This window comes from Xiphophorus hellerii, chromosome 3 (genome assembly GCF_003331165.1).
Source record: "Xiphophorus hellerii strain 12219 chromosome 3, Xiphophorus_hellerii-4.1, whole genome shotgun sequence".
Classification (NCBI taxonomy): Eukaryota; Metazoa; Chordata; class Actinopteri; order Cyprinodontiformes; family Poeciliidae; genus Xiphophorus; species Xiphophorus hellerii.
This window is the reverse complement of record NC_045674.1, coordinates 11,992,080-12,016,522: the sequence shown is the minus strand read 5'-3', so window position 1 is coordinate 12,016,522 and position 24,443 is coordinate 11,992,080. Positions and strand designations below refer to the sequence as shown.

Here is a 24,443-nt window from a genome sequence, read left to right as displayed (position 1 = left end):
GTGAAGAATTATCCTGAGGAAATTTGGCCAGTCTTGGTGTTTTAGACTTTAAACTAGACAGGATTCTTTAAAAAAAATTTAAAAATTGCAGTTTGATTGTGATGGGAATCTATAAAGCAGATGCCAAATTCTGTGTAGTTAGCAACTAATCATTATCCAGTCACAGTACCGGTAATCTGACAGTGTGTACAAATGTGGACCTCACAATATATTGCAAATGTATCAGCATTTTTGGATATCAATAGATATTAGCTAATTAGATAGGTTGAATGCATTTAATTTCTCTAAATAGTTATAGTGGAATACTGTGAAAACTACGAATATGCAGATATAGTCAAATTCAGATTTTTTTTCTATAAAACTGTTTTTGAGATTAGATCTGGGTGATAAGAACAACAAAAACATCCCAATTGTGTTGTATTGAATGGTTTCGATAATCATTAGTGGTTCTAGATTGTAAGCTCGAATCTGTTTCTGTACAAACTTAAAGAACAAATAAGTATCAAAATATTGATTGTATCTAATGAGATTTAGTTTTCAGAATGTTTAATTAAATAAGTCCTAAGCTTCCTTGAAAACCGGTCTTTATTGATCAATAATGGCACATTCTCGACTAGTAATTTCATAGTGTTTCATTCCTATTTGCATTACTGTTTAAAAATGCAAATATGCTTAAGTACAATCAGTAAATGGCATAAATGTAGTTCACACTACTGTTTGCAGTCTCTCCTCCATCTGGAGAACCCACTCATAGCGTGTTAAGCCTCACGTGTCATCTGTCTTATTGCCTTTTAAAACCTACCTTTATAGTTTTTGACATATTTTGTTTCCCACTTAATCAAAATAGTTTTTTTGCTCAGCACCAGATAAGGTGGAAAGAATAAACTGATTTTTACTTCCAGTTGGTACAAGGTCTATTTCCACCATGAATCCAAAGCAGAAAGACAGAATTACTGTTTACATAGGTATTTATTTATTGTAGGTCATGTTGTCATTATGAAATTCGCTAACAATGTCAAAAACTACATTATCCTAATACCTTGCAACCCAAATATAAATCATTTGTAAATCATATGTAATTCATCTGTCACACCACATATATGTTTTGCTTCTTCATCGCTGTTGTTACCAAGTATTGTCAGCCAGCCTGTCAAGAAGTCTTCGTTAGTTGAGGGCAAGTCATGAAGTACTTGGTTTGTTGCTTTAAAATAAAAGCACTGAGTCTACATACAGGGTGGCAAGCAAGTCAATATGCAGACATGATAATAATCTCTTAAAGTAAAAGAGTAAAAAGGCATACTGCTTCATAAAATAGACTTCTATTTGAAAAGAAATGTGGGATTTTCGTGTCACAAGCTCTCGTGCTGCAAGATCTTAATTATTTACTTGTTTTACAATTATTTTAGAGTCAGGAGAAATGTTTTGGAACAATATTTAGATTTTTTTAAAGAAAAAGCTTAAGAAGAGGGGTTTTTTTCCTCTAGCGATCATTTTTGTAACACTGGAATCCAGGTTTAATGTTTTGCAAGCACACAACGACATGCATGCATGCATGCACTTCACAGTGAATCAGGGCAGGCATGGAGGGTATGCCCACTGAAAGCATACTCTAGATATTGAGCCAGTGTGAGTAGTGCAGTGTAGCTGAATTCCATGTATGATGTAATTTTTTTTCCCTTAGCAGTTTCTGATTGTGAAGACAATAAATAACCACCTGTCTGCTTTATCTCCCTTCTCTTTTTCAGATTACATGGTGGAAAGCAGATGAACAGAAAAAGCACAGAAGAAAAGAAGAAGAGAGCAAAATATTTAAAGGAGTGCCTTAAAATATAAAAGAGGAGCCTCATATAATTTGCAGCACTTTGTGTACAGTGAGCAAGAGATGGGACCGTTGAAGACAAATAGGAGACGATCTCCACCATTAACAAGAGGCAGAGGAGGAAAAAAACGAGTTGGTTCTCATCCCGTAAAAGAGAAAGACTCCAAAAGAGTCAAGAAGGAGACGCTTGTCAGAACCACACAGCACACACCCAGCACTCCTTCCAAACGCAAATACACCCCGACGCCCACAGAAGCCAACTCAGATGACGAACCGATCACAAACAGCAATACTACCACTAAGGAGGAGACTACTGAGCAAATGAAACCTGTGGTGTCAGACACAAGTGATGGAAAGAAGCCAGAGGAAAAGACTGAAAAGGAAAAAACGGTGGGGACAAATGGAAACAGTTCCCCACCCACTGATTCTGTAGTATTGCCTACCTCTGCCCCAACTCCACTCGGCATAGCTGCACCCCCGCAAGCCACCAATCACAGTCCTAGTTTGGGCTCAGTTTCCAGTAGGAAGACGGCCACATTCAAAGCGCGCGTACCCAAGAAAAAATACATGTATGAGCACTTTGCTAACAATGCAAGTGTCACAAATAATATTCCTATCTCCAGCCCTGCTCTCATATCTAACAGCTACGGCAGTATCAACAGTAAAAACAGTGAAAGTGTGAATACTCTCAATAATATTTTTAAGCATAGTAACAATATTCCTAACAGCATTAATAAAGGCACTAATGTGAGCATAAATAGCAGTACTTCCAGTATCACTACAAGTGGTATTACCAGTATGACTAGCAGTAGTAACAGTTGTGCTGGAAGCCAAAGTACTTATATAAATAGCATTAATAGCAGAAGTAATAATTGCGCAGGTACTCAGCCATCAGTGTTAACAGTAGACAGTAAAGCTACAGAAACAAACCATTTTGTCTCAGTGAAGGATAAACCCCTCAGGACATCACATTCCAAGGAAAAAGACTCACTAACTGGGGAAAATGAATTGGAGGGTGCCCCTAACTCGGCACGCTCTTCCTCTACCGATACAGCTAGTGAGCATTCTTCTGACCTGGATGTGATGGAGGCAACAGGACCAAATGCTAATATCCACATCCTTGCTCCTTTCCAAAACTCACACCCTAAAGAGGTCAGTCTTTCAGAGGGACTAGCTGAAGCTCTGGCTAAAGGCATGAAAAACCAGAGAGTTCTGGCTCGCCAACGAAAAAGAAAAATGGAGAGTGACATGAAGACTGCCAACGGTAAAGATTCCTGCCTCCAATCTCCTGTGTTTAGACCAGGGGTGGTGCGCAGGGTGAGTGGAGGTAGTGTTGAAGTTCAGCTCCAAGGAGAAGAAACCCTTGTTAAATACCCCTTTTGTGGTAGGACTATGGTGACACCCTCTATAGAGGCTGAGAGTGCTGTCTACTTCATCTTAGATGCACCCCCACCTGGCATTTCCCCCGTAGCTGTTGGGACTCGAGTGTGTGTCCCATTTGGTGAGGAGGAAAGGAGTCCTCTGTTGTACAGAGAGGGGGTTGTTATTCAGGTGGACCCCCACCCTGGTGTCTCGTTTCCTTACCAGGTACTCCTAAACGAAGACAGAGAAACTCTGGGTGAAAAGTTGGTGGGGGAGAAAGAAAAAGGCAAAGTAACGGGTCGGGTTGTCTGGGTGTCCCGACAGAGCCTGAGACTACTCATCCCTCCGTGGGAGGTCTCCCAGCTAGACGGTGGAAAAGCAAAGGAGAGAGAGCTTGAGAGGGAAAGGGAGGAGAGAGAGCGCCGGGAGGAGATGGAGGTAGAGAGAGAAGTTTGCCAGTTAAGTATCGGCATGGGGGTGCTGGGAGGTGGAGCACGGCTGGGCCCTGGATTTTCACATGAGGGCGCTGCAGGAGTGCACACCTCTGGAACTGTGCATTCACCTGCCAGTTCCTCCACTGTAAGCTCCAGTGTAGTGGCCGTCACAAGTCATGGATGTGAAAGCAACTTGTCGGGCAGAGAAAGACAGAAACAGCCTAACACACCAGAGGAAGATGTCGAGGTATCTCATTTTAACATGGGTAATTCCATTGGTCCAAAAGCAAACACTGGAACCTCCCAGTACAGAAACATTGTCTCCAAGCCGAGTAGTTACGTTCCTACATCCACTCACCTCTCATTGGTGAGGGGTGTAGGGCCACCTCATCTCTCTACAATAACTAGTCCTCTGCCAACCCCATCCCCTGCTTTACTGACCCCTGAAATAAGCAACACCACTCCAAACCTACCTCTAACCAAAACCACTCCCACCCAGACCCCTACTCCCACTTCTGGTGTGGGCTCCTCTCCGGGCTCCTCCCGTTCTAGGACTCCTCTCTCGCTGGCTCAGCAGAAATACAAAAAAGGCGACGTGGTGTGCACTCCCAATGGCATCCGTAAGAAGTTCAATGGGAAGCAGTGGAGGAGGTTGTGCTCTAGGGAGGGCTGTATGAAGGAGTCTCAGCGTCGAGGATACTGCTCTAGACACTTGTCCATGAAAACCAAAGAGATGGAGGCAGCAGGGGGGGAGAAAGGAGGGGGAGGCAGCAGCTCAGGGACGGTGACCCCTTCAGACCTTCGGGGGAGGGCAAGCAGTGAGTTTGAGTGGGACGAGACCTCAAGAGAGAGCAGTGAGACCAGCAGCAGAGGAGACTCCAGACCTCGTTTGGTCCTTCCTTCCCTCCTCCCCCATGAACTGTCGTCAAGGTTTGATTTAGATGAGTGCGAGGCTGCCACCATGCTTGTGTCGTTAGGAAGCTCCCGCTCTGGCACTCCCTCCTTCTCCCCTATCTCCAATCAGTCTCCCTTCTCCCCTGCCCCCTCTCCCTCACCCTCTCCACTGTTTGGTTTCAGGCCGGCCACGTTCTCCCCTATTACTGCATCCCCAGTCTTACAACACCGGCGACACCGGCAGCCCAGTGGTACAGGGGGTGGAGGGGGAGGGGGCAGTAAACCAACAACCCTAACAGGAGCAGGTGAAAGGGAGAGACATGTTTCGGGTGTCCAGCCCTCCTTCCACAGTAACCTGACGTTTACGGTCCCCATGAGCCCCAGCAAAAGAAAATCAGATGCACCTCCTCCACCACCTCTTCCCTCACACCACCACGATTACACACCCAAAACAGAGCTGGAGCTGGGGGACCTCAACAACTCTTTCAGGGTGCTTTCACCCCAAACACCAGCATCACATTCCCGCACACATACACCCACCCTCTCCCAGTTTAAAGGACTGAACACACCTTCTTCCAGCAGGCCCCCATCCTCTGCTGCTGCCTCTCCTCCTCCTCTGCTGGTGTCCGCAACCCCTCCCTCTCCCCTCTCTACTGACGGAGGGCTTCGGCGAGTGGTCCCTATACCCCAGCAGACTTTGCGGGACTCCCCTGTCATTGTTCGAAATCCTGAAGTCCCATTAGTGAAGTTCACAGAGTCTCCCTTAGAAAGAGGAGGAGGAAGAAACGAGGCAGCTATAGATAACACCCCACCTAAAGACATTGCTTTAACCCCCCTTACTCCTCAACCCGTCACGGGCCTCCAGGTTCCTGTCCCAATTAATGCTGCTGCAGCAACAGTACCCAACGGTACTGTCTACTTGCGGAGCCCAGCCCAAACTCTAGTACTTGTTTCCCCGACATCTTCCTCTCTACCTTCCACTGACCCTACTGCCACCCCCCTCCAAGCCCTCTCGGTTGCCGTAAGCACAACAGTGACAGCTTCAGTTCTGAGTAGCACGGACAGCTCCGGAGAACGACAAGACAACAAGTGTACCGGGTTTGGTGGAGAGGTCCAGCAGCCGGTTCCCTGTCACCCCTCTCCCACAGCTCTGCTCCCTCTGATCCTACCAGCGGAAAGTCTGCACCCTGCCCCTCGAAAGGACATCATCATGGGACGTCCTGGCACAGGTGAGTGCGTGTACAAATGTGTGCTATGCATGTGAGGTGAATGAGTTAAAAATAAAGGGGAGAAACTTTTCAGTCTTGCAGGAGGAAAAATAACTAATTTGGAATCAGCTGTTCAAAGATTATGTTTGTGCATCTTGGGAATTTCTCTAAGTAGTATTTTAAGCATAAATTAATTAAAAAATAAATAAAAAAACACTATTAGAAGGTTCTAAAAATGCATAATTTTAGTCAGAGATTTCTGCACATCAGCAGTAATTTAGGCACCACAGGTGAAAAATATATCAAATATTTTTCATATAAAGGATTACAAAACACAGAACACTCATGTGAAAATACTGCTTGAAATATGACTATCTAATTTTAAGTAGATGCATTTGAACATTTTTGAGGAACTGTATATTATTCTGCAGAATATTAAGGATATCCCATATATATTTTTAATTACATTAATTTTTTTTACATTCAATATTTATAATAATGGCTGCAATTTTGCTTTAGTCACACACATTACTATCTCAGTTTGCACAGATCCCTAGTTTAATGGACTTGTATCTGTACCTGGCCCTTGGATTTTTATTTTTCAATAAAATGGCCAAAATATGATTTTAATTAGCATTTTCACAAGACTTAATAGCATTATGGTGAATACAGATTATTTTGAGGAACAAGTACCAAAGAGAAAAACATCGTGCATTTTGCTTACTGAGAAACCTTAGCAAGTAAATGTAATTTTTTCTTTTCTTTTTTTTTTTTTTTTTTTTGTTATGCTCAACACACACAAACACACACCCCAACACACACACACACACGGTTGGGAATTGTTTTGAAGTATAGAATGTGATTCCTTATGCATCATATTTATTTTTAATTATTAAATACCAGCCCTGTAACATTAAGCTGTGTTGTTCTTAATCAGATTTGAGATTACATTTTCTTAAACAAACAAACAAACAAAAAATTCTTCACACTATTCTAGTGTTAACACAAATATTTAAAATACACAAAACGATCTAACTCCTTTCATTTCAAACAGAAGAGCTATTTTTTTTTACTATGAATGCTAAAACAATATTGATTATTGTAATAATTGTAATATTATTTCCTACATGCAGGTTGATTATAATACATTGGTAAATAAACATGGCATAAACAACAGTTCAAGTCATTTATTTTTTAAGGTTGGTTGGTAAATTGCTATGCATTTTTTGTCGTTCTCTGTTGTAGAGTATCACAAATATACCGAGCTTATATTAGCTGAATAAGTAGTTGGGCGTTTTACTCTCAGAAGCTTCTGCAGTCAGCTGTTTAACAGACATGCAGCTATTAATTCGTAATTTTAAACCTCAATGACATTGATAAGAGTGTGGTGCTTCCTTTAATATCTACATCATAGTGTCTGTTTTTTGTAACTGAAAATATTTCCACACCAGCAAATCCTTTTATATTGTAAGTGAGGGAAAGATGCAAGCGCCTTGTTTCAGCCATCTTACTGACAGTGCACAGCAATGGGTGGCAGAGACAGCAGAGAGATTTTTACATCTTATTAAATGTACTTCAAACCTTAGTAAAACAGTGTAGATTTGGAAACCACATTTATTCATCTGATTTATTGTACCTGTTTCAGCCCCCCAAAAAACCTTTTAAAACATAGCTAATAAAAATTTCAAATAGAGAGCAGGAGAGAGTTACTTTCACATAAACATGCAATGACCCGAGTGTGCTGATGCCCAGCGAAGGAGGTTCCTGTCAGCAGCATGCTGTTGTCCCATATGGCGACCCCCCAGTCATCGTCATACCACTCTCCTGTTAACAGTAACCAAATACTAGATCTGTCCACATGATCAGTGAGATTCCTGGAACCGGCACCTGCAATTCAGCAATACAGTGTGAAAAAGATCAATCTGAGAATTTCTGAAAACTGATACTGTGTTATTCATAACTTTAGAAATTAGGGCTAAATCTAAAGTGCAAAATTTCCAGATACAGATTAAACTGTTGGTTGAATTTGATCTGACTTACCAAAGTAATAATTTTAATATTATTGGTGTGCTTTTAATTGTAAATGGTTATGGAACAAAACATAATTTTTCTGTAATCCTCTGAGTGTATCTCAGAGTGTGTGTGAGGGTTGGAAAAATGCAAAAGAGGACATATGCGTTGACATGCATGCTGTGCTGTTTTGTTGTTTTCTATTGGGATTAACTTCTACATTATAAAGGATTAGCTTTGCAGATAGCGGAGGGTTCCTCTTATATTTCCAGTCATTAAGAAAGCAGTAATTTTGAGGTTGAGTGGTAACAGTCATGCCTCACCATATTTCCGAGGGACTGTACAGGAATAACAGCAGGGGTTTGTATTAGAACTAATAGAGATTTTAAATAAGATTTTTTTTTAAACTATTCTTAATGAAGAGTTGAGGTAGAAAAATGTTGAGAATTAGTGCTACACAACAAATTACCATTTAGAGATAAAACCGAATGTGTGAGCAAAATGAACTGTATGTAGGCCAGCTGAAACCTTTCCCCCAAATTGTGTTTTTGTTCCCCTTTGCTGAAAAAGGGAAAAAACATGTTTAGATCATAACCAGCATAGGAGATATTGTTACTGAATACACAGCAGCACAGATAAAAAGGCAAAAGCTAGAATTCAAATGCATGCTTTGTTTTTAATTCTTTTCTTATCTTTAAAATGTGTATACGTGTCGTCAACTCTCTGACCCCAGTAGTTGTTCTTACTCACTGCAGAGTTTTTCTGTTTGCTCATATGTTGTTTGTTTAATAGTAACTGTATAGTGAAACAGGGTGTAAGCAGCCTCCATGGCCAGCTAAATGGAAGTTGGTTTATTCTGAATTGTGTGTCGGTGTCTGTATCTCATATACTGCAAGTTTTAGTGTTTTGTGTGGGTGCGTGAAAAATGTGTTTCTCAAACTGTGCTGTTGGAGGAATGCGCTGCACTATAGAGTGTGTACAACGTAAGTGTGAGAACATTATTTGTCATCGGTTTATCATTAGGTCTGTTACTTATGCACATATGGTGTCAGTCTGTCTGATTCACCTGACCTTTTGCCCTTGTTTTTTTATTTTTTTGCACTAATCGTTGTGGAGGGATTCGCGGGTGTGACAGAAAAGTGGACAGGCAAGGGAAAGAAGGGGTGTCGTTTTGAGTCTACGCTTCTTCAACTGATCCCTTTTTTGCAGCTGTAGGGACGCTGAATGAATGAATGGCACCTCTTTGTGTGGGTGTGCGCATGCTTTGCTGCGTGCATGTCTGGAGTGCATGTGGTAGCGTGTCCAATTACACATTTGGTCTGTTTCTGGATTGCAAGATTGTGCAGGTATTATTCTTATATTTATGTGTTTTCTATCAGCTTGTGAAATGGGGGAAATTAATATTTCTTTGTGTTTTTTGAGGTATGAATATTTTTAATGTTATATGAATAATAATATAAATTGCTATGCTTCTTTTTATTTTATTATAGTGTACTTTAATGGGATTTTGTGATAGACTGTCTAGTGCACAATTGTGGAGATGAAGGAAAGGAATGCATGTTTTTTTAATGTTGTAAAAATGTATAAAAATGTGTGTGATGCATTTGTATTCAGCCTCCTTTAATCTTCTATCCCCACATAAAATCCAGTGCCTCCAACTGCCTGTAAATGTTCCATAATTAGTAAATAGGGTTAGTCTGTGTGTAATTTAACCTCACTATATACAGCTGGTCTGTTAAAGACCTCCAAAGTTTTTTAGACAATTGTGAAAAGATCAAGGAACACACCAGACAAGTTACAATTCTGGAGAAGTTTATGACTAGGGCTAGGCAGAGGTTGCGCTAGACTTTCTCATGCAGTTGGATGATACTGTATATTTAAATGTGTTTTGTTTTAATTAACATTCAACAAGCTGAACAGAGCATCTACATTGGGCTATCACACATCAATGAATATTACATGAATAAATGTAACATTTTATCCATAGTGGGAAAAAAACACTGACTCAATAACATAAACACATTATAATGCAATAACATATAAACAATGAAATTAAATGATTACACTTAAATTATGACCAATTTACCTGCAGTGAATTGAATGGACAGTCTCACAACTTCCTCTTGGTGCCTTTGGACCTGAATTGCGCACCTGCTTGTGCATAATCAAATGTCTCAAGGTTTTGTTGTTGATCTGGTAGCTGAATCTGTGCTTTGCTGGAGACTGGAATTACAAGCCAGAGTTTTTAAATCCTGGAACATTTCTCCAATTTAAGTGATGAGAAGTCAGTAAATCTTTCTGAACGTGTGTATGCGCTCTTTCTGCAGCAGACGAGATCCAAAGCCTACTGTTCAACTGGTTGTTAGCTCCCGCATAGCGAGATGCATTTAGTTCTGTGTTCAGGTCAGAGAAGATACTGATAGGAATTCATTTATTTTTTTTGATTGATTTAGTTACCTCCACACGATGTACCCTGTGCATAAAGTTGAAAATGTTTCCGCGTCTGCAACAAGTGGTCAAATATGTGAATTATAAACTGTCAAAGCGATGGACAACCTTCAGATTTTTCCATCACTGTTTAAAAAAAACAGTCAAAGACAGAAAATATTCTGTCAGCAACACCCCTGGTGATGGTATTATTATTTTACCATCTCACAAAACACTGGTCAATCCATCATCTAAAAATAAAAAATGTTTTCATAACTGAAATCCTACCAAACATGGCTGTTCACCCAAACTGAGAGGCAGGGCAAGAAAAGGCTTTATTCAGAGATCAGATAAGTAGTAACCATGGTAACTCTGGAGGTGCTGCAGAGATCCACTGCTCAGGTAGGAGCAAAGGATCCACAACTTTTCCACAAATCTGGCCTCTTTGGAAGAGTAGCAATATTGTTGCATTGCACGCAATAAGTCAGAAGTTCCTCTGTTGTTTGCCATTGCAGTGGAAGAAGATCCTGTGGTCAGATGAGGAATAATTTAAGTGGGCATACATGTTACGAAATAAACTAATGCCCTGAACAAACTGTTTCCACTGTGAAACATGTTGGTGGCAACATCAGGCTTTTCCTTCAACAAAGACAGGGAAGCTTGTCAGAGTTGTTGGGAAGATGCGTGTAGCTAAATACAGAGCAGAAAAGGAGATCCAACTTTCAGCAGGACCACAACCTCAAACATGCAGCCAGAGCTAAAGTGGCATGATTTAGTATACTCATGTTTCCTAAACATAATATTGATAATCTGTGGCAAGATTTGAAAACTGAAGTTCATAGACACTCTGCGTCCAGCCTGACTGAGCTGGAGCTATTTTCCAAATAAGGAGTAGATATATAAAACTGATAGAGGCGTTGCCCAGAAAGGTTGCCTCTGTAATAACAGTAAAAGGTTGAGCTACAAATTATTGAATCGAATGGCAGGAATACTAATGCACTTCAGTTTCTAGATACTAATTTCTCCAAAAATGTGAAAAAAATGCATACTTTTTTCTTTCATTTTTATCATTATGAATTACTTTTTGTTGGTCTGTCATGTGGCATAATCATAAAATACATGTATGTGAATTTATCACGATAAAATGCAAAAAGGTTTATGGGTTATTAATACTCAGAAATGTTAGTGTTTTTTTATTTTGGAAAAGAAACAAAAAATAAAATTGGCATCTCACGACTTATGCAAAAGTACTTTTGAGTTCCCTTGAGCTCGAATATAATACTATTAGAAATATGTGTTTATGGTTGTGTAATGATAATGACTGTGAGTCAGAGCACACACTGACAATCTGTGTCAGCATCAGCATAAATTTGGCCTGATTTATGCCAGAAAACTACAGCGGTATTTCTGGGTAGGTGAAAGCACTGAAACATCCTCTCCAACTTTTCTATGAAGTTTGTTGCCAACTCTACAGTCTTAGATATAAAAACTGTCAAATCTGCTTATGAAATGTGGATTTTCTTTTAAAATACACTAAAGGCATTATAGAACGAAATATGCTTTGAATAAGTGTTAAGAATATTTTATAAAGTAAAAATAAATTATTTTTAATTAGGCTGAAGCTCAAATCACAATGTATGAAGCATACATGTGAATGTGCCGTATGTGTTTAATTTCACAAATTAAATAGCACAAAAATTCCCTCTGAAATACCTTAACTATTTTGAAAAAAAAGAAAAGTCTGATTGGGAGAATTGAAAAGGTGAAGCATGAGACCATTTTGTTAAGGTGTCACACGCAGCGTGTGTGTAGAAGACCAGTAACAAAATGTCAATCACCCAGTACCGGATATGATGTGTGAGCGCCAAAACGTCTGTTGCCATGGCAACACAGCAAACATCTCACGATGCAGCTTGTATGACACAGAGTATTCACAGATAGAAATAGCGGTTCCCAAATGTGTGTGTGTGTATGTGTGTGGCTGTTCGTGTGTGCCCCTGCTCACTCAGCGAGGAGGAACTTCAGCTCGCTCACACATGTTCACACACGCAAACACATCATGAGGCGCTCTTGTCGCGTCTCGGCCGTTTCAGACAGCATCACCCCAACAGCGGGGACGATCCAGAATTATTGGAGGGTTTCCTCTGAATTACCTAATGCCTGAAATGTTCAAGAGAAGAACTTATTGCAGAGATTTAAACACTTACAGTCAACACACACTTAGGGAATACAATTAAACCCAAAAATTGTTTCTATTCCAGACAGCTCTAGATTTAAAGATCAAGCAAGACGTTTGTTTCTTAGCGGAAAATCACAGGCATCATATGGTGTCATATTTGAAGATATTCAGTTCAAGAAATACCTTCAACTGATATTTGAGAACTAAAGAGAGAACTAAAACTGATTTAATTCTCTGTTTTATTGACATTTTTAACAAAGCGATACCAAAAATATTTATACCCTTCTCAATAATCAGTTAATGCTTTTATAAGCAATACAGCAATCAAGCACTTTAAATGCTGATATAATTTTGTGCATCTCCACTGGTATTTTTAAACATTTATGTTTTGCAAAGTGCTCCAACCATTGATGTTGGAGGGAATCCGTGCAATAACCCTAATCTTTAATTCTCTTAAGAATCTCTAGCAGATTAAAGTCAGGAATCTGGGTGGGCACTTTAAATATAAATCTATTGAGTGTGTGAATAAGTTTTTTGAGCTTACTTCTTTTATTGATACCATAAGTAGCATTCTGCACTGAGAGATTTCTAGCTCTGAGGTCGGTGAAGAAAGTGTGAGTCTGTTGTTTTTGTATTTATTTTGTATTGATTCTGATAAAATTGGTTTTCTCGACTCGTTAGACAAACTTTGTTGAATGTGAAGATTTTTATGAATGGTCATAAAATGCATTTATGTTTTAAAATAATTTATGCATCTTTTAATAATGAACACTGTTGTTGAAGAGAATTTAAAAAGAGGTGCCTTACAGTCTCTATATTTTAAAAAGAATTCATAATTCATAATGTGTCGTTGACTTGCTCCCTAACGGAAACAATCGCACACAGTTTGTGGGAGTAAACATGTCACTCGTCTCTAAGTACACGTGAATACACTTTTTCACACTTGGACGCATCCCTCCCTCTGCTTTTTTCTTTTCTTTTTTAGGGTTTTTTTCCTACTAAAGAATTATGACACTTTTTTAACTCTTCGCTTCATCGCATTGCAGTGGCTTCGTTACCCTTCCTTTCCACTTTCGCCCTCCTCATCCTCATCTACCCGGATACGGATACCCGGGAATAACATCCCCGCTCCCTCCCGCCCCTGCTTTACGTAATGCTTAAAGCCCTGCATATCCTCCCTGTCCATGGCAACAACCACATCTGGATCGCACAGCCATCTAGACTTGCACTGAAGCACACGTGAAGCCCCCGTCAACACTTACCACTAAAATTCGTGTGCAACACTGATCTATTTTTTAAGTAGGTGAAGCATACATAGAGGAGGTTCTCGAGATGCAGCGCTACACGGGGTTTTCTTGATCTGAGATGGCTCCAAGACTTTGAGCACAAGCACGTGAAGTTGAAGCAAATTTGGGTTGATTTCCTATTCCACAGGAATTACCTCAACCTTATATACTCTTATCTTAGAAGATAAGTTTTATTGTACTTCTTATATACAAGTTTGAAATAGTTGGTATTTTGCTTGTGAATCTTTTTCTCATCGTCATCTCACACTCTCGTCTTTTTCCTTGCATCTTCAGTTTCACAGACTTTGCACTAGTTTTCTGATGCTGCCTAGTTCTTTGCCATTTATCTGCAGACTAGCAGTGCCCCCAAATGGCTGAAAACATACATTACAAGTTGCTGCACCGAGTGGATTGGAAGACCACCGTTTTCAACACTGATCTCAAGTTTGTACCTCGTATATTTTCCTCATCGATGGTTACACGTTGATAGAAGCAGCATTCAAAAGCTGGAAGGCTCTCCTGATTTAGCTATTGTTCTTTCTGCCTCCTAACTTCCCGATAATAAAAATGTTATTTGTGACTAAATTATAATTTACTTTTTTGTGAAACAGGACAAAGGTCAGCGCTGTAGAAAGACATCTCTCTGTGTCCAAAAGCTGTCCAACATAATTTGTTTGGCTTATTTTACGAGAATGTGGTGATTGGCAACAATCCGATGTTGCCGTGACCACAGGGCAACATCGGAACCTGTGCCCAACATCGCTGTTGCCATGGTGACTGCAAAAGAACCGGTAGATTGAGTTATAATTGGACAGAGCAAATGGTGGGCTGTGGGAGGGAGAGGCGCAGAGCACAGGGGTGGAAGATGAATTAAGGGATGAAAGTGAAGGGATGGGAGAGCGAGCGAGCGCCATGCTCTGCCTGCACGGTGCCAGCGAAGGTAAAAAAGAGGATGAAGGAAAAGTTTTTCCAGTGAAATCATACCAGTGTGACTGATGTAACGGTGGATAGGCAGAAGAGGGGGTTGGACACATGATTTCACATGCATATTAGAAGCATGATGTCTGTGAGAAGAGACAGCCAATAAAACCTGCTGAACACCTACACAAATACTGCACCGCCAGCACGGTGGCGAGGAGAGCGAGTTAAGCTTAGCTCAGGGGGAATTTCTGTTTCACTGTTTCTCTTCACACCTTTTTTTGTTTTCTCACCAATCATCATGACTTATCTCTATTTTAAATGAGTAAGTGTGATGTTTCTGTGGTTTCCCACCATCATCTCATGTTGACTCTGTGCAACTTCATGCACATGCAGTTATCTGCTTTTTTCATCTTACTTGCCCTTTTTCTGTTTAGCTGTCTTAAAATGGCTTAAAAGCATGTTTTAAGGAGATTTTATGTAACAAATCAACACAAAGTAGTCCATGATTGTCCAGTGGAAGAAAAGCAAAAGATTGTTTTCAAATGTAGGTATTCGACCAGATTTAGTCTGATACCCCTTATATTACAATCCAAGCGGCATCAGAATCAGCTCGTTAGTAAACTGTGTCCACTTGTGTATAATTTCAGAAGTTTGTTAAAGAACATTACTGAACATCATCAAGACTAAGAAACACTGCAGTTAACAGCAGGATTAAGTTATAAAACAAACAAGCTTTGAACGTCTTACGCACCACGGTTCAATTAATCATCCAAGAATTTAAAACGTTTCTCCCTACTGCAAACTGAGCTATAACCATCCACCTAAACACACTGGAGCAGCATTCGTCCAAGATGTAGACCGGAGACCCGTGCAAATTGGAGGGGCAGGAGAGATCAGCAACTCAGGTTGGACAAGGTGGATTCCATTTTGAAAGTTTTGGACTACATGTAAAATTAATCAAGTGTATTTGTATAACACGTTTCAGCAGCAAAGCAGTTCAAAGTGCTTTACATAACAAAAACACAAAATTACAAAGGTATAAAGAAAACACCATACAGTCAATAATTGAACAGACATTACATTTTGATGAGTGCCATCACCAATATCATACGCATCAAATATGTTGGTCAATGTGTCATTTTCTGTTTCGAAAGCAACTCTTAACAGGTGGATTTTTAGGAACATGTGGTGGAAAGCTAACATCCTGAAAATGCCAGCTGCATCATAAAACGTGGTGGTGACACCACCATGTTGTGGGTGTGTTTTTACACAGAGCAGGAAGCTGGTAAGAATTCATATGAAAGTGAATTATTCTAGCTACTGACGGATTCTGAATGAAAAATAGTTGGAGGCTACGGAAGACTGGAAACATGATTAAGCCATAATTAGGTGGTGTTCTTCTAAAATCTAAATCTAATTAAAAATCAATTTCAAGACTTAGAAATTATTATTTACAGATGCTTGCCATACAATCTGACTGAGACTTACCTATTCTGCAAAGAAGAATGGGAAAAAATGTCTGTCTGTAAATGTGCTGGTAGAGACCCTAGGAGACTTCCAACTGTAATTACAGCAAAATGTGACTCATGAGACTGAATGCATATGCAAACCACACTTTTCGCATTTCTATTTGTAAAGAAAACTTTTAAATCATGTGTCATTCCCTCTCTTAATGGTGGTACTCCACTTGGTCTTGGTTTATCAAATGAAATCCTGATAAAATACATCAAAGTTTGTGGTTGCAATGTGACAAAAATGTGAGAAGATGTAAATATTTTTGAAAGGCACTGGAACAGTTTGTGGCAGAGGGCTTGTACTGTTTATTCAGGCTGTAACAACGGAGCAGTGACTGTAATCACCCCATCTCCACCCATAACCTCTATCACCCTCTTTGATTTTGACTCACTGTGTCAAGCTTTCCAACTTTACCACTCTGTGTTTGCTGGATTGAGTAGTTGAGAGCTCAGTGCGGTTGATAAGCTATAATCTCCTACTCTCACCATCTGACTGGCTGTTTTTCTAATACCTTTAACTCTTTTTTTCACATCAGAAAGAAACTAGACTCATCCTGTACTGTTCACTATGCTGATGCAAACAACTTGAGAATATCAGAACAGAATTGTGAAAATGTGGCCTTTTGCTTCGGATGAAACGGTTCTTGCTTGAGCTGCGGAGGTAGAAAGTCAGGCTTTGACTCCATTTTCAAATCAAAGGAGTCCCTCAAAACTCAGAAGTACCCAGTCAGCTCCTGAAGGGTTAACGTTTTTTACTACTGACTGCAGCAGCTGCCAGTGGCTCTCTCAGTATTATTGGTCAAATATCACTCCTGCTGTGCTGACTGGTTCTTAGTGAAAACCAAGTCCCTCCCAGAATTGTATTTTTCTTAGATGAGTCAGGCCAAACACGACTTCTTGACTCATGCAGTATCATTCGTACATGTCGACTTTCTTTCTGTCTCATCTCTTATACAACACAGGTACCTCTAAATGCCACCCTTTCCCTCCCTCATTTGTCCCAATTTCTGCCCCTCTCCCTCCTACCTCTATTTAAGAGAAGTTGTGTTTTCACAAGCTGTTTTCTCTCGATACACCCCTTCTCTCCAGCCCCCCCTACCTCTCCTGCTGAAAATGACTCTCATTCTATTTTTACCCGCTGGTGCTCTTCAGTCTGTTCCACCCATTTTGCCTCTCTTTTCAGCCATCACTAGTGTCCTTGTTTTCCATGTAAGTTTTCCATCAGAAAATTGAACATTTCAGCTGATCGAGAGCGAGAGAAGCATCTTTTGTGTTATATTCTGTTACATAACTAACTTGCATCCTGAATAAATATGCATTTAAACATGGAGGGTTTTTTAAATGGTGGTAGTTTTATTTTAATCCACAAATTTGAGTTGGGGTAACAATGGATTCTCTTTCAGGTTTATAGAATAGCATGGGCTGGTTTCTTAACTCCTTATGCAGTTCATACTTTATCGTGACAGGTAAATATTAGGACGTTTTGGCAAGCCATTTTTACACTTAATTGCTAGAGAGAAAATTTAAGCTATCCATCCATCCCTTGTTCTTGCAGTGGAAGTGGTGCCTGTCTTCAGCAGCTCATCACAGGCGAACACAGAATTAAGAGACCAATTGACATAACAGTCATGTTTTTAGAGTACCCGAAGAGAACTCATTTTTGAGGTTTGTTTTTGTCAGATATAATTTTTTTTTGATGATATGAAACATAGGACTGCGATGGTGCAGCTGGTAGCAATTTTACCTTGCAGCAAGAAGGTCCTGGGTTCAAATCCCAGTTTGGGAACTTTCTGCATACTTTTCCTATGCATGCATGGATACTCTCCTGGTACTCCGGCTTCCTCCCATGGTCCAAAAATATGACTACTGTTAGTCATATTATATATATATATATATATATATATATATATATATATATATATATATATATATATATATATATATATATATATACTGTATATAGGGGTCTTCAGATCCAGACTTTGAGAGTTGGTGTCCTGCAACTTTTAGATGCATCTCTTCTTCAACTCCCCCGTGAGTCAAATAATGAGGGCATTAGCAGGACTGCAGAACTTGACTGCATACTGAATTAAGCCATTTGGTTCAAGTGTTTCGGACAAGAAACGCATCTATAATTTTTGGCCTGGATTTGAGGACTCGTAATATGAACAGTTCAGTGACTGTTCATAGTTTCATTTGAGATATCAATGAGATTTTCTATCATAAGGAAAAAGATCCTTAAATGTCATCTGTATTATTATTACTGTCTAAAATGGTACGCATAGGTGCGGCTTTTGAATAAATGCTATAATGGCTTGCCATATATTACACTGGCGCCTCCCTGTATAGATGGTCTTCGGGAGCTCAGGCACAGGATGTGTAATGGGTAGGGAACTAGTTAAATTTCTATCAAGTCATCGGTTGGCCTAAATCTTAGTGTCGGCGTTTGATTGGCTCCTTTGAACGTCACTCTAGGTTTACTACGACTCCTCCGCCAATGATATGAACCTAGGGAGGGCGTAAAGATAGACACACTAAAATAAGCACTTTTACAAAGGTATATAAATAATATGTATGATTTATGAAGGGGCTCAAAAAAGCAGCAGCTCGAATTGTTTTCATTGTGTTGTTTATTCCTGAATCAAGTGAAGATATTGAGTTGAGAAAAACTTGCCGCCGTAAAACCCAGTAAAATTTGCATATGACTGGCATTCCACTGCACGGCCCAACCAATCAGAGTTCGCGGGGGGCATTTGACGGGCAGTGAGCTCAGCCAATGATTGAATAGAATTTCCACAGAGGGCGGGACAAGCCTGGGCGAGGTTGACAGGATGAGAAGGAAGGGGAGGGGGAACGAGTACGGGGGGGCAGGCAGCCTAGTTTACAACAAGAGGAAGAGGGAGGGAAAGAGAAAGAAAGGCTTACCAGGGAGGACGAGACTAAAATAAAAGAGTAAACTCCAGCGGGGAGCTTCGGAGATGCAATGCGAGGACTTTTCTGGGCCAAAACAACACTCGTAACGGCAACTGCTAAACGAACTGGACGGAGCGCGCGTATGTGTCGTCCGCACCAAGTGTTAGCTAACCTGCTGCAGACGGACGGATTCAACCAAAAGTCGCTTATTTTTTAAAGCCGCTGGAGGCGACTTCGACTCGGTATTCGGGGGTTTAATGCCGACCTGTCGTGCCCTGGTTTTAAAGCTTGACAGGAGAACCAGAGGAGTGAGAAAAATACAACAAGCAACTGCGATTCACTCCCCCCGCCTTCCCTTTTCTCCTCGCTGACTGGAGCCAGAAGTCTTCACCGTGGTCGCTGGGTTTTTTTTATCGCTGTGTTGTAGTCTTATCAGTTGGTAGCTTGTTTCAGGTCTGCGGCCAAATTGGCCAGGTAGGGTTCGAGCAGCTTAATTAGAACCTGTAATAATCTCTGTTTTTTATTAATAGGTGGGATCAAGCTGATGGATAGCGGACTTGCATGCACAGGGTGATGGATGAATGCACCATATTTTCGGCATCATCCCATGTTTGCTTATTTTTTTACAGTTAAACTCACGTTGGATGGCGTTTCCTCATAGCTTCTTTTGTATTTTGTAGGTGATTACCTGGTATAAACAGGTGCATAATACAGCAGAGTGAGTGCTACGGGAAGCAAGTCACTGTTTTCGAGTGCTGCACTTGTGAAACAGTTGTAGTTGGATTATTTAGGCAGCCAGTTCGTGTGAATACACCTTTTGTAGTTGGGACATGAGAACAATTGCGTTTCTTTTGCCTGTGTCTGTGCGCCGGGTGCATGACCAGGGGCGTTCCCGAGAGGTTGGTTCAATTTGGAGCGGTGCACTTGAGGCTCCGCTTATTACCAGAGGCAGCTAAAACTACCTCTCCAGGGTGTTCTTGGTTGAATTAAGAGGTGTGTATATACATATAAAAGGGAGATAACAACGGGGCAAACACTGTTACAACAAGCTGCTGTGAACTCCTACAACTAAAAATACACACCAATCAGCTTTAATCAGCCTGGTGTATCTCGTTTCAGCGTTGTGGAGTCTGTTTGATACGGTGCTGTCCTACATCAGCCCTGAGAGCTGCTCCAGTCCAGGGCTTCATGTACCTCACTCCGAGCCCACCTGGTTGCAGGTAAAATGTAGCGCAGAGCAAAGTTTGACATGGGCCAGGAAGACTGCGTAGTTCCCGGGTGGATGTTGTAACCCAGGCCGTGGATGGGCTAGAGGCCTCGTTAACCCTTTCCCGACCAAGCTGCTGTAGTAATGTAAACAAACACGGAGAGAGGGCATCGGGGGTAATTAGACCAAAGGGAGCTGGATCTTTGCCTTCAATCCTATTTATATTTCCTGTGGGCCGACTTTACGTCGTTAAAATCAGATTTAAATTGTGTCCTTTTTTTTACTCTTATCGTTTATACTGTACATTTTGTCCACTGATGTTGCATTGCTTCGTGTGCGCAAGATTGCGGTACTCTGCGATACCACAGATGGACTCAACTCTTGTATTTTGAATACAAACCGGGATACCTCTGTCTGTCACGTCTTTGAAATCCTCATCATGCATGGTTATGATGTTCTAATAATTGTGAATGATGAGCGCGACCTGAAAGAATGAAACAGGTTCAGACACCACTGAGCACATGTCGTCATCTGAGAGCTTCCCACCACTATCAGCACTAGATTTTGGATTAAAAATGTCGTCTTACCTTGATTTTTATTCATAAAAGACCATATTATTATTGTTTTTCACACTCCCCTTTTTTTGGAGACACATCAAGTATTCAATTATGTTCTCCTCAGAGAATCCTCAGTACCTTCGCCAAGGATTAAGCATGTTTGGTCAGTAAATATGTTGATTTTCTTTCTGTATGATGTGAATGTCGTTTGTTTGCCAAATGTGAACACATGTAACAGTATTTAATCGTGCTAAAGCAGCCTTTTAGTGGTTACCTATCCCTAATGAGACTCATTCTGTTGCTTGATTTTGTGGATAAGCTTTTATGTACTCTCTTATTCATTTATGCCTCTTCAGACATTGGATGCAACAGCTTTTGTTGTCCACCCAGTCTGTTTCTGAGAACAGAAAGTCCTTCTTGTACATCTGCTGATTTTGGTGTGATTTTCCCAGTTAAATAGATAGAAGTGTATTTCTGTGCCAGCTCAGATATTTCTCTGTATTTTTGAATGGCTGGTAGTTTTCTACATTTATATATATTAACCAGTCTGTAGTTAAAAAACAAACAAACATTCGTTCTTTGTGTCTGAAGGAGTTGCTGTAAGTTTCTGGATTTGAGTCTCAATACTTCAATACAAATATATATTTCATTATGACATTACAAACTCGTTTTGAGAAATTAACTGAGTGAATCTGTGGTAAGAACGTTTGAGGTTAACATAACCCCAAAATACAGGAAACAAGTTCTAAAAAAAAATCTAAATAGAAAAAAATCTTCCTTTGAATCTAGTGTCATACCACTGCAGCATAATGGAAAGTTGCAGGCATAGTTTAATGCAACTAAATCCTGCCCTCTTTCTCTGCAGTGTGGACCAATGTAGAACCACGGTCAGTTCCAGTCTTCCCTTGGCATTCATTGGTTCCTTTCCTGGCACCCACCCAATCAGATGCTCCGTCTCATCCTAGTGAGGGTCAGCACCCTGTCAACCACCCTCAAGCAACCAGTCTAAAGACAGGTAAATAGTTTTGTAAACAGTATTATCACAATTTTATTATGTTTTCTCATTATGTGGCTATCTTTGTTCTTTTCTTTGGGCATTGTGTTTCTTCAGATTGTCAGGGGGTGGCAGCGCTGTCACAGGAGCCTGCAGAGGCACCTCCCACTGTAGAGAAAAGTCCCCCATCCAGGCCTCCCCCTTCGTCTGATGAGCCTCTTCCAGAGAAGGAGAAGGGAGATGTGGAGAGGGAAAGACCTGACAGCGAAACCGAGAGTGATGTAGATGACCCGTAAGAGCAGTTCCTCTGTGTTTGTTTGTTTCATTTCGATTCTGCTGGTGGAGACATTTAAAGGGCTGGATAGATGCACAAACACCACATTGCCCATCTGTTAAAGCAGTTATAAAACTGTCCGAGCCAGCATTCACAGTCATTTTTTTTTCAGTGCTGTGTACCCACACAGAAAGTAAGTGAGAGTGATATTTTCTGCATCCTTGCTCTAATTTGGGCTGAAGAGCTCAAAGCCAGAACAAAGCAGATAGGAACAAAAGCACTCCATCTTTGGTCTCTATCACTACATGTAAAGCAGTGGCTCGACTCTCAGCCTTTGAAATAGATGAGCTTTCTGTCTAATATGCAGATGGACAATGGAGTTATAGAGTAGATGGGAAGCTGTTCCAGTCTGTAAATTACTAGAAAGAAAAAACATGCAGAAGCCTGTATGAAAATTTTTTTAAAGGAAATGTTTAGTAAAATTGTTCTTTTTCTGTCCATTAGCTTCCTCCCAGGAGTTGTACCAGAGCAGCCTCTCTCCACCTCCCCAGTAAAGCGACGTACTCAGTCTCTCAGTGCGTTGCCCAAAGATGGAGACAAGAGCAGTCCAGGAAAGGTATTCCCTATGAGGCTATGACAGAAACATAACTCTCAATAGTTCTTTAACCTAAAGAAAAACGTATTTGATGTTTTTCTGCTTCTCTTGCTCACTCCTGCAGAGGGAGAAGGATCACATCCGGCGACCAATGAATGCATTTATGATTTTCAGTAAGCGTCATCGAGCGTTAGTGCACCAACGGCATCCAAACCAGGACAACAGGACAGTCAGCAAGATTCTTGGGGAGTGGTGGTATGCCCTGGGAGCTATGGAGAAAAAGAAGTACCATGACTTGGCCTTCCAGGTATACAGATCAATATTCTGACAGAAAATGACACATATTTCAATATTATAGATGAGGAACTGTAATCCTTTCTTGTTTTAGGTGAAAGAGGCCCACTTTAAAGCACACCCAGACTGGAAGTGGTGCAACAAAGACAGGAAGAAGTCCAGCTCTGAAGGTCGTGGTGTCCCAGGAAACAAGGATATCAGAGAAAGAAGCATGTCCGAATCAACAGGTTGGTCTTACGTACAATAAACGTATAAGTAGCTCAATTTTCATGGCAGTTGACAACAATTGATTTTTTTTTATAGAGCCCCATTCTGTGGAGCTCAAGGGTGTGGGTCCAGGTCTGGTGGGTGTGTCAGAGAGGAGCGCAGGAGAGGGGCATGTGGGTCAGCTTACCCGGCCCAGAGCCTTTTCCCAGAGTGCCGTGCACAGCCTGGAGAGGGGAGACAGGGGGAACACTCAAGCTCTGGCAGAGCTGGCCCAGGTAACGAAGGACAACTGGTAGGATCGTACTTTAAAAAAAAAAAAAAGTCTTTATTTATGGCAAAGATTTTTGTTTTGCAAGGAAAATGCCATCTTTGTCAAGTTTTGCTTTCCAGAACACGCTAATTAAAACAAATATTCACAGCTGTTACTATAGACTACCATGCATTTTAAATGCCTCCATCATTAACTCCATCTTCATGTTCTCCAGATGTGTGTGGACAGCGGTGGCCAGTTTACCAGCCATGCTCCTGCACCCTCTCAGGCTCAACGGGGGGTCAGTGAGGATATGACCAGTGATGAAGAGCGTATGGTCATCTGTGAAGAGGAAGGAGATGATGATGTCATTGGTGAGAAATCTGCCATGCTCTGTTCATTAAGCCACATTAGATTAGAGATGGCTGAGTGTCTGTTCACTACTTCCTGCATCATAAAGCTTCTGTAGCTTTCCAGCAGCTCATGGAGAAGCAGTGAGAATATTTTATGGCCAATTTCACATTTCCAGTTTTTGTAAACTTTGACTAGTGTATAATGATTGCAGCTGATTTATCTTGAAGAAATATAAGAAGATAAGATATTTAAAATATTTTTCCCTTCCTGCCTGCCATGAGTGTTTAGGAACAGATTCCACTGCTCTGGGAGAAAGCAGTTGATGTGAATTATGATTATCTTATTACAAAGGAAAAATACAGTAGATCTGGAGTGAATCGACATTTGAAACTGTCTTTGCCATCTTATATTAGCTACTAGCAAGACTAGCATTACTAAAACTCAATTTTTGTGTATATTTCTGAGAGAATATACTAGATCCTTACTTTCAGATCTGGGATGTTGGATCCTCAAAAAAAATAGAACTTTTTCTTTTCAGCCTTTCTGTTATCCGCTAAAAGTCTCACTCTCAAAGGCTGAATAAACCACTAACATGTCTCGCAAATATTTAAAAACGATAGTTTCTTTTGAATTTATTACAGCTTTTGTGTTGGTCGCTTATCCCACTGTTTAGAAAAATATTGTATTCTTGACGTTTTACAGCTGGTTATTGGTTAGAACCTAAAATTGTTTGATTTCTGTCAC

General features: G+C 40.6%; 1 protein-coding gene across 3 annotated transcripts in view; it reads left to right on the top strand.

Annotated features, from left to right (window-relative positions):
* Positions 1–24,443, top strand: part of cicb (capicua transcriptional repressor b) — a 45,787-nt gene that overhangs the window by 6,529 nt on the left and 14,815 nt on the right. For 2 of the 3 annotated variants that reach the window (XM_032558316.1, XM_032558315.1), the window contains exons 2-9: positions 1,746–5,738; positions 21,597–21,746; positions 21,843–22,017; positions 22,504–22,615; positions 22,719–22,901; positions 22,983–23,115; positions 23,192–23,370; positions 23,581–23,719. In XM_032558316.1, coding sequence (XP_032414207.1) covers positions 1,883–5,738; positions 21,597–21,746; positions 21,843–22,017; positions 22,504–22,615; positions 22,719–22,901; positions 22,983–23,115; positions 23,192–23,370; positions 23,581–23,719 — 4,927 coding nt within the window. In that variant the 5' untranslated portion in view covers positions 1,746–1,882. Of the gene's footprint in view, positions 1–1,745; positions 5,739–18,912; positions 20,895–21,596; positions 21,747–21,842; positions 22,018–22,503; positions 22,616–22,718; positions 22,902–22,982; positions 23,116–23,191; positions 23,371–23,580; positions 23,720–24,443 lie in introns of those variants that run through there. The other variant, XM_032558317.1, reaches the window with a different exon arrangement.